Source organism: Rhinopithecus bieti, unplaced genomic scaffold (assembly GCF_001698545.2).
Source record: "Rhinopithecus bieti isolate Rb0 unplaced genomic scaffold, ASM169854v2 scaffold_24392, whole genome shotgun sequence".
NCBI classification, from domain to species: domain Eukaryota; kingdom Metazoa; phylum Chordata; class Mammalia; order Primates; family Cercopithecidae; genus Rhinopithecus; species Rhinopithecus bieti.
Window position 1 is genome coordinate 5,411,918 of NW_016812542.1, and position 10,863 is coordinate 5,422,780.

A 10,863-nucleotide genomic window follows, 5' to 3' on the forward strand; every position below is an offset into this window, starting at 1 on the left:
TTCTTCCACTGTAGAAACTTGACCCTTGATGTGAACCCAACCTTAACTCAAGAAGACTGCCCTTAAACTGCCTGTATTAGCTGAGAAGTGATTACTGCTATCTTGTGCTATATAATGAACAGCACTCATGTCAGGTTGAGCACAATTCACAACAGCACTGAAAGGCATAGAATGACCCCTGGATGAGACCACCTTAGGCAACGTGGGATATATCCCTAAACTTTGGGATATATTCCAACACTTTTGATAATCTTCTTATTATTACTACTATTTCTTTTCTTTTCTTTTTTTTTTTTTTTTGAGATGGAGTATTACTCTGTTGCCCAGGCTGGAATGCAGTGGCACCATCTTGGCTCACTGCAACGTCCGCCTCCCAAGTTCAAGCAACAAGTAGCTGGGATTACATGGGCCTGCCACCATGTCTGGCTAATTTTTTTATTTTTAGTAGAGACAGGGTTTCACCATCTTGGCCAGGCTGGTCTTGAACTCCTGACCTTGTGATCCACCCATCTCAGCCTCCCAAAGTGCTTGGATTAAAGGCGTGAGTCACCGTGTCCAGCCTATTACTATTATTTTTTGAGACAGTCTTGATCGGTTGCCCAGGTGAGTGCAGTGGTGTGATCTCAGCTCACTGCAACCTCTACCTCCCGGGTTCAAGTGATTCTCGTGCCTTAGCCTCCCGAGTAGCTGGGATTACAGGCGCCCACCACCACACGAGGCTAATTTTTGTATTTTTAGTAGAGATAGGGTTTTACCATGTTAGCCATGTTGGTCTCAAACTCGTGGCCTCAAGCAATATGCCCGCCTCAGAGTCCAAAAGTGCTGGGATTACAGGCGTGAGCCATTGCACCCGGCCCTGAGAATCTCCTAATTATTGAACACTACTATAACATACTGATTTCTCTAACAAGATGGTCTGTTCTTTTCAAATGGCTCTATGAAAAAAAAAAATTAAAAAATGTAAAAAGATAATTCATGCAACAATTACATAAAAAAGTAAAGCTGTATTGGGGAACGGATGCTAGCAATTCAATTAGGTTCATTTATTGGCCTGCATGTGCCAGCCTGTCAATGCCTATGATTCAAATTTGTGCCTCGGGAGAATCTGAAATTATCACAGGTCTGACTTAATCTTTTGGAGTTGTGTGCAAATAATCAAGACCATACATGTGAAATCTTTGAATGCCAACTGCCTTCTGTACTTTCTTTTATTAACATCATAGTCTTTGCATCAAGATACATAGCAATGATAGCAGGTTTCTTTTTAAAGCTTAGTATTAAATATTAAATATCTTTCCCCATTTAAATTTTACATTACTCTGCCAAGAAAAAAAAAAAAATTAAAACTCAAGTTACTTGAAGCCTGGACATACTTCCATGATTAGCCGGGCTAGGTAAAAGTTGGTGGCTTTATTCTTCCTGCTCTGTAAGCAGATCCAGGCCCTATAAAGATGGGACCAGGGTATATAATTGTTTTTGAAAAGTGTGCTACAAAAATGGATGGCCTGTTATAAGCCAGGATACAAAGTTAAGGATGGGGGTAAGGGAGGGACATATTCTTCCAGAAAAAAAGACAGAATTTCTGAAGAGTCCCAGTCCATAATTTTCCCAAAATGGCTGGAGGAGAGGATAAAATCTCAACATGAGTTTCAAAGTACTGTCTCTGTGGGGGGCCGGTAGATGCCTTGCTGAGGAGGGTAACTGCTGAGGAGGGGATGGCTGAGGCTGACCATGCCCCATCTCCAGCTAGGAGAATGGAAATGGAAAGTTTATTGCCCAGTGGGGGTGAAACTGGGCTGAAGCTTGGTTGGTACTGAATTCTCTAAGAGGTTTCTTCTGGAAACAGACAACTCAGACTCTTCCTCTCACTTCAGCAAAGAAGTTATTTTTAAAAGCACTTGGGAAGTTCCTCCTCCACCCCGCAGGTGGGAAGGCTCAGAGAAGGGTGTCATCAGTACAGCCGCCTTCCAGGCCGTAACGGAATTCCTGAAGGTTGGAGACCCCATAGAAGTGGACAAAGGCTGCTGCCACCACCAGGACATGGAAAATCTGATGAGACTGGAACTGTAGGAATAAAAAAGAGAAGAGCCTTTAGGATAATGCAAGGAGGAATAAGAAACAAGTAGGAGAAAGCATTTGCTACTTCTAGTTTCTCCTTAATTAAACAAATTTGTTTTAATATCATAAAAGTGGTATATTTAGATAGTTTTAAAAACACAGTCCTTGTCAGAAATATACCAAAATGTTAACACTGACAAATTTCCTTCAATGTACATATATGTACCTCCACACACTATATGATCCCAGTCTCTCACCACCTTTGCCTCAGACCTTTAAATGTGGGCTGTTCACTCACCATCACAGGCCCTGCTGGAAGACTCATTTCTTACCCATATGTCAAATTTTCCAGGAAAGAAGCGCTCAGGAATTCGAGCAGCATAAAGGCCAGCTCCAGTGATGTACATCACAGCCATGAGGAAGAACCAGCCCATCTGGCCCACTGTGGTGGCCTTGACAAAGCCCTCAGCAATAGTAAAGTGCATGGTGGGCACGACGCCACTTAAGCCAAGTCCCAGGAACACGCCTGAACAGAACAGACATAAGACTGTCACACAAGGAAACAGCCACCACATGGAAGGCACTGCTTACTCTGAAATTTCAATGTTTATGATAATTAGCTATTTTTGGATGAACAGTACATGTTTAGGAAACTTAGTTACCAGATGGATAACACTCAGCAGATATTTCTTCTATGTCCTGAATGGGAAGAAGCTGTGTAAGTGCTTACTACTTTTTAAGTAGCACCAAGAACAAACATCTCATATTTTTCATTATCTGTTAAGGAATTTAGGTAAAAATGGTATGTCAAGACCTTCTGATGTCTAATTTGGGTACAGAACTTAGATGGCAAAGGCTTCAGGTGGCTCCCAAGTCAGAGAAGCGTACGGGAGGCTTCCTGTTAAGATCATAAGTCTTACATAACCGGGACTCTAACCTCCTGAGTAGACAGATATACCCAGATAAGCAGTTATCCTGTAGCTGCTGGGACACACAGATAAGGCAACAGCAAGGGAAGAATGGGTACTTGTCTCAATACCATTACACTACACATAACTGAAGGGCAGGGACTACCTCTCCATCTTTGTAGATACCCTTGTTTAAGCACAGTGCATGGCACGTGGCTGGTGCTTGATAAATATTTCATTATTATTTTTCTTTTCTTTCTTTTCTTTTCCTTTTCTCTCTTTCTTTTCTTTTCTTTCTTTCTCTCTCTTTTTTTTTTTGACATAGTCTTTCTTTGTTGCCCAGGCTAGAGTGCAGCAGCGCAATCTTGGCTCACTGCAACCTCTGCCCTCCCTGGGTTCAAGTGATTCTCCCGCCTCAGCCTCTCGAGGAGCTGGGATTACAGGTGCCTGCCATAGCGCCGACTAACTTTTATATTTTTAATAAAAACAGGGTTTTACCATGTTGGAGAGGCTGGTCTCGAACTCCTGACTTCAAGTGATCTGCCCGCCTCGGCCCCCCAAAGTACTGGGATAAGAGACATAAGCCACTGCTCCCAGACAATATTTAATTAACTGAAGGTTAAAATATAGCAGATATTAATTGTAAAGGAGCTAAAGACTAGTGGTAATTGGTGGTGTTGCTGCAAGTAACGAAAGCTTAAAATAAGAGTCCAGATGAGACAACACAAAGATGTTTATGCTTGTAGCTATTACTTTGTTACCAGTGTTTATGCTCAAGGTATTTTCATTCACCAAACCAGGTATTCTATTCCCTTAGTAAAATGCCTTTGAGGGTTTTAATTTTAATCCCTTGGTCTGAGCTTGGGACTCAGGTCACTAAAATTACTGTGCTTGCTACATTTTTAAACTATCACAAACCAAGTATAAGAGTAGCTATATCTGTGCTTGCAGTTAATTGACCAGCTTGGTAATGATCTGTCCTATTAGCATTCTACTGAAATAGTATGAACTCAGCTTTGAAATTGATGCTGTTTTGAAAGTTCTGAAACACAAATCAGGGCTTGGGTGGGGTTCTCAAGCCGCAAACCTTAAGGCTCAGATAGGTTTGAGCCTATTAGGCCTAAGGCCTAAATACTTTTGAGGTTTACATATGTCTTCCGACCTACCTGCTCTTGTCTGCCGGTGCTTAGGAGTGGCAAACCGGTCCCACTGCGCCACAATGATGGCAGAAATGCCCAGGACACAGACGATGGAGAGGTAGATGAGCCGTGGCTGTGGGGAGCAGTAGAAGGAATAATAAAGCCAGGGGACGAAGCTCCCCATAATTAGAAGAGCAATCCCTGAATAGTCCAGTCTAAAAGAACCACAAAATGAAACACATCAGTGGGGGAAATGAATTTGTATGGCTCATTTAACTAGCTCTTTCTGTTCTCCACCTGCTCCCAGATTGAACCATCCCCTCATTTCCCATACAATCTATCCTGTATTCTGGATTAAAATTCCACAAGGTCACTTCTATTTTACGATGGAAAAGTCTCTAAAAATCCCCATTCAAAGAACTCTATCCCTTTCCTAGTGAACAGTTGTATCTCCCCTAGTAGACACTCGAATTTAGAAATTCCATCACAATCCAGCTGGTTCCCAGCATCACACTCAGGAAGGGGTTTGAAAATTCTCCTATTCTGATACAATGAGTTCTAAAACAAAATTCTTAAATTGGGAGTGGTACTAAGGGATACTCTATGCTTTTCTATCTTAGTTGACTTTTAAATGAGGAAAATGTACCCTTCTTACTGATGTTGTTAGGAAAAACAAAATAATATACCACTGTCACCACCAAAACCAACAATAACAACAAAAACAAGCAAACAAATAGAACCCCAGGCTCACAGCTGGGGAAGAGAGAAAGCACAAGATGATGGACATCTGGAGCTTCCAGCAATGCATGGGCAGCAAAGATAAGCTTTACTTGACTGATGGGTAGGAACACCAGCAGAATGAAGCACAGACTATTCACCACACCCTACTATGGCTTGGGCTAATAGTGAGTTACACTAGGAATGGGTACAAGGTCTTGGAAAGCAGCCAGTGCACTGGCACTCTAAGCCGCACAAAAGATAATACTTTTCAGGTAGAAAATATATTCCACAATTGGTCTCTCCATCTGTTGAGGAGGATGCAGTAAGTCTGTTCATTAAGTGTTCAGGAGAAAAGCTTCATCACCCCACTAACCCCACAGAACAGAGAGGTTTTCCTCTGGCATATCAAGAAACCTTTAGGAGTAATATGAGCTCCTAGCACCCAGTAAGCACTGGGATATCAAGATGTGACAACAGTGCACAGTCCTTTCCTATGGTGTTCTTTCAACTCACTTGGAAAAGGTCCGAGAGACTTTCTCTGAATGACAATAGACGGTGTGAAAGAGCCAGGAGAAGCTGAGGCAGAGCACTGCACCCAAAAAGAACATCCCAAAAACCACCTTCTCCTGTAGAGGGGCCATGAAGTACATATTTGGTCTGAGCATGGTCAAGATTCCCAAAAAGAGAAACAGCACGAAACCTGCAGGAGGGTAAAATTAAAAAAACCTGTAAGAAAAAAGGGAATGTGTACGCTTTGACGTTGATGTTTTTGAATCAGTGAGCTACGGGCAACATCACTAATCATCAGGGAAATAGAAATTAAAAGCACTATGAGATACCACCTTACTCCTGCAAGAAAGGCCATTATTAAGAAGTCAAAAAACAACAGATGTTGGCATGGATGTGGTGAAAGGGGGATGCTTATATACTCCTTGCGGGAATGTAAATTATAAATTAGTATAACCTTTATGGAAAATGGTACAGAGATTCCTTAAAGAACTAAAAGTAGAGCTACTATTTGATCCACCAACCCCACTACTAGGTATCTACCCAAAGGAAAAGCAGTCATATGAAAAAGACACATGCCCATGTTATGTTTATTGTAGCACAATTCATAAGTCTAAAGATATGGAACCAACCTAAGTGTCCATTGACCAATGAGTGAATAAAGAAAATGTGGTGTATGTACACCATGGAATACTACTCAGCCATAAAAACGAATGCAATAATGTCTTTTGCAGCAACGTGAATGAAGCTGAAGGCCACTATTCTAAGTGAAGTTAACTTAGGAATGAAAAATCAAATATATGTTCTCACTTACAAGTGGGAGTTAAGCTATGAGTATGCAAAGGCCTACAGAGTGAGATAATGGATTATGGAGATTCAGAAGCGGGAGGGTGAGCTAGGGGTGTGGGATAGAAAAACTACATATTGGGTACAATGTACACTGCTCAGGTGATAGGTGCATTAAAATCTCAGAATTCACCAGTATATAATTCATCCATGTAACCAAATCCAATCCCCACCCTTTGTAGCCCAAGAACTATTGAAAAAAAAAAAAACAAAAACAAAAACCAGAAAGCTATGAGGTTTAGCTGTGTAACTGCAGTCAAAAGTTTCAAAGAAAGTGGCACCGGTCGCAGAAACCCAGACAAAGAGGCCATTTTTTAAAACGCTGGCATTTTACTTTTATAGTCGGAAATTATGAAGTACAGGAAATTGTCTCCACCTAGAACAGTTCTGCCAGGGATCATAAAAGAATATCGAGTCCCAATTTCTTTGGTTTCTAGGCCTTTTACTCTCAGTCTTAAAGATCAGTGATCAAGGGTCAACCAAGGTCATTAGTAGTTTAAAGGCAGAACCTCAACTGTCAATGAATCCGAGCAACTCTGTTCGGCTCTATAATCCCTCGGCAGTTAGGGAGACAATGAATTTGACTTTTCCCCATCCAAACCACTCACCAAGCAGATGGGTCCAGATGTTGCCAGTTTCTGTATGGATGCGGAAGATGCTCTTGAAGCAAGCTCGAAAGGAGGGCATCGGTGGTCTATGACCATGTAGCAGATAGTCATTGTCCTTTAGCCAGTCAGGGAGCACATCATATGGGATGACCCTCCAACGTCCCTCCCAGACCTAGAACATATACACTTTCTCTAGGTAGGGCACTAGAGAATAATACCTTCCCCAAGGACAAGCAATGATGGAGAACCAGCCTGGACTGGGAGATATCCAAGACATAGCATGAATGGGACTAGCAGAGTCCTGACTCATATTTTGACCATTAAAAAAAAAAAAAAAAAAAAAAAATCCTGGTTGGGTGCTGCAGCTCACGCCTGTAATCCTAGCACTTTGGGAGGCTGAGGCGGGTGGATCACCTGACATCAGGAGTTCAAGACCTGCCTGATCAACATGGTGAAACCCTGTCTCTACTAAAAATACAAAAATTGGCTGGGCACGGTGGCAGGCACCTGTAATCCCAGCTACTCGGGAGGCCGAGGCAGGAGAATCATTTGAACCTGGGAGGCGGAGGTTGCGGTGAGCAGAGACTGTACCACTGCACTCCAGCCTGGGTGACCAAGCAAGGACTCTTAGTTCCCAAAAAAAAAAAAAAAAAAAATCCTTTGTCTTGTTTCATGGTTAGTTTAGTCTGGAGAACGTTTTAAGTTAAGGTTTCTCACTTTAAGAAAATATGGCGCAGCTGGCGCGTGCCAAGCCTGTAACCCAGCACTTTGTGAGGCGAAGACGGGCGGTCACAAGTCAGCGAGTATCGAAGCCATCCTGGCCAACACAGTGAAACCCGCTCTACAAGAAATACAAATAAACTACCGCGCGAAGTGGCGGGTGCCTGATCCCAGCTACTCAGGAGCTGAGGCAGGAGCAAGCGTAAACCCGGTGAGGCGGAGCTGCAGTAGCTGAATCCACCACTAACCCAGCCCTGGCAACAGAAGCCAGACTCCGTCCAAAAAAAAACAAAAAAGAAAAAAGAAAATGTGGCCGGCGCGCGGTGGCTCAAGCGTATCCAACAACACTTTGGGAGGACCCGAGATGGGGGCACGACTCACAATGCAGGAGATCGAGACATCCTGAGCCTAACACGGTGAAACCTGTCCTACTAAAAATAACAAAAACTAGGCCGGGCGATGGCGTGCGGGCGCCTGTAGTCCCAGCTACACGGGAGACTGAGGCAGGAGAATGAGGGAACCTGGGAGGGCACGAGCTGCAGTGAGCTGAGATCTGGCCACTGCGCTCCAGCCTGGGCCACAGACGAGACTCTGCCTCAAAAAAAAAAAAAAAAAAAAAAAAAAAACTATGGTGCACCAGCTGGGCGGTGGCTCATGCCTGTAATTCCAGCACTTTGAGAGGCCAAGACGGGCGGATAACCTGCGGATCACCTAAGGTCGGGAGTTCGAGACCAGCCAGACCAATGTGGAGAAACCCCATCTCTACTAAAAGTACAAAAATTAGCTGGGCGTGGTGGCACATGCCTGTAATCCCAGCTACTTGGGAGGCTGAGGCAGGAGAATGGCTTGAACCCGGCAGAGGTTGTGGTGAGCTGAGATCGTGCCACTGCAACCGGGAGACAAGAGCAAAACTCCGTCTCAAAAAAAAAAAAATATGGTACAACTTCCTTTAGGCTACTTGAAATCTCAAAATTGATATACTGAATAAAAACAAAACAATTATAAACATCATTTTAAAAAGCATACAGATCCCTCCTTTGCCCCTCTCCAGGAGATTCTATCTCGTGTCCCATCCCTCCACCAATTAGATTCTAAGTTCTTTACCACATCTTTTTAGAGTTAGGGGTTCTTAATCTAGGATCCATGCACTATGGACAGGATCCAGGGAGTAGATGGCAAATCCACTCCTTCCCAGAAGTAAAAGCTCTTCAACCCAGTGGAAGCTTGCTGGCTGGGGACATCCCAGACAGGCCTGCTGCCCTTCCTCTTCCAGGACAGAAACTCATAGGCCATACCTTGTACACAAACTCCTCCATCTTCTCCATGGCGTGGTGGGCTTGCAGGGGAAGTGTCAGTACCCGCACCTCCTCCTCTTCTTCCTGGGGCACTGGACATGTTTGCTCTTCTTCAGCCTGTGAGGGAAAAACCCCATAACAATCCAGGGAGTCATAAACTGTACTATTCCAGAGCAGAGACCCAGAAAAACCCAAACCTAACGCCTTCTGCCCAGCCTCTCTCCTACAGAGGGTCTTGTGGTCTCTTCTCCAAAAGCATACATACTGAGTTTACAATACTTGTTAGAAATTTATTAATACTTCATAAATGCTGGAGTGAACATTGTATGCAGTGTGTAAAAGGACTCTCACAGAGACTAGCATTGGGGGAATGCAGGATTAGCATACCAGCTCTAGGTACTGAATGACATCCTTTCCTCTAGGATAGTGGTTCTCAACTTTCCTCAGTTTCCCAAAGAGTTCTCTCTTCTAGGCCATTACATTTTCTTTCTTTTCTTTTTTTTTTTTTTTGAGATGGAATATCCCTCTGTCACCCAGGCTGGAATACAGTGGTGCAATCTCTGTTCACTGCAACCTCCACCTCCCAGGTTCAAGCAATTCTCATGCCTTGGCCTCCAAGTAGCTGGGATTACAGGCACCCACGACCATGCCTGACTAATTTTTGTACTTTTAGTAGAGATGCAGTTTCACCATGTTGGCCAGACTGGTCTCGAACTCCTGACCTCAAGTGATCCTTCCGTCTCAGCCTACCAAAGTGCTGGGATTACAGGCTGAGCTACCAGCCCAGCCTACATTTTCAAAACAATGAAAAAGACAGAGTCTCAGAGAGTTCCATAACAATAATTCTGTTAGAGTTCCCTGTTCACTGACTCTAGGGATGCTGTCATGATCGAAACTTTGTATCTATAGCAGCTCCCAGGAGCACCAGGGCCTCAAAACTGGTTCCATGGAAAACAGCAGTACTGACTCCAGGGCCTAAAAGAGCACACCCAGGAGCGCACTTGCCTGTGAAAGGAAGAGAACTTTTTTCTCTCTCTCTATCCCAAGGCTCTGAATCATGGCTATAGAAAGCCTGGCAGTTGAACTCCTGTTCTGGGCTATTTCTCTCCTGTTGTTGATGGTCACTGGTAAACACATTGTCCATCTTAGATTTTGTGCTACAGCTTTCAGCCAGCCTACCCCAATGTCCATTCTCTCTCTTCCTAAGTAACAAAGTCCACAGTTTTGTTCAGGGTGGCAATGTTACTGCAATTTTACTCAGGCTGCACTGTCCAACCTCCACTGCAGCTGAATATAGTTATGTAAGTAAGTTCTGGCCTAAGTGTTATGAGGTACTTCCTGATAGTCCCTTTATTTTTGTTTTTCTGAGAGGGGGTTTCACTCTTGTTGCCCAGGCTGGAGTACAATGGCACGATCTCAGCTCACTGCAACCTCTGCCTCCCAGGTACAAGTGATTCTCCTGCCTCAGCCTCCCGAGTAGCTGGGATTACAGGCGACTGCCACCACACCCAGCTAATTTTTGTATTTTTTAGTAGAGATAGTCCCTTTAAAAGGGAAAGAGGTGGCCGGGCACAGTGGCTCACACCTATAATTCCAACACTTTGGGAGGCTGAGGCAGGAGGATCACTTGAGCCTAGGAGTTTAAAAGATCAGCCTGGGCAACATGGCAAGACTTTATCTCAATAAAAATAAAAGCGAAAGAGAGGGCCTTTCTTCTCCTTTCCCTTTCATGGTGGGTAGAATGTGGGTATGATGGGCAACATATTAAGAGTGATGGGGCCGGGTGCGGTGGCTCACGCCTGTAATCCCAGCACTGTGGGAGGCCGAGACGGGCGGATCACAAGGTCAGGAGATCGAGACCATCCTGGCTAACACGGTGAAACCCCGTCTCTACTAAAAATGCAAAAAATTAGCCGGGCGTGGCGGCGAGCGCTTGTAGTCCCAGCTGCTTGGGAGGCTGAGGCAGGAGAATGGCGGGAACCCGGGAGGCGGAGCTTGCAGTGAGCCGGGATCGCGCCACTGCACTCCAGCCTGGGCCACAGAGCGAGACTCCGGCTCAAAA

At 44.3% G+C, this 10,863-nt stretch overlaps 1 protein-coding gene across 2 annotated transcripts in view; it reads right to left on the minus strand.

The window, feature by feature from the left end:
• Window positions 1–1,175: 1,175 nt before the first annotated feature.
• The window catches only part of ADIPOR1 (adiponectin receptor 1), a 19,954-nt gene continuing 10,266 nt past the window's right edge, over window positions 1,176–10,863 (minus strand). For both annotated transcript variants that reach the window (XM_017896510.1, XM_017896511.1), the window contains 6 exons: window positions 8,802–8,918; window positions 6,787–6,958; window positions 5,339–5,525; window positions 4,133–4,320; window positions 2,391–2,584; window positions 1,176–2,064 (listed from right to left, as the gene is read on the minus strand). In XM_017896510.1, the coding sequence (XP_017751999.1) occupies window positions 1,936–2,064; window positions 2,391–2,584; window positions 4,133–4,320; window positions 5,339–5,525; window positions 6,787–6,958; window positions 8,802–8,918 (987 nt within the window). In that variant the 3' untranslated portion in view covers window positions 1,176–1,935. The remainder of the gene's footprint in view (window positions 2,065–2,390; window positions 2,585–4,132; window positions 4,321–5,338; window positions 5,526–6,786; window positions 6,959–8,801; window positions 8,919–10,863) is intronic.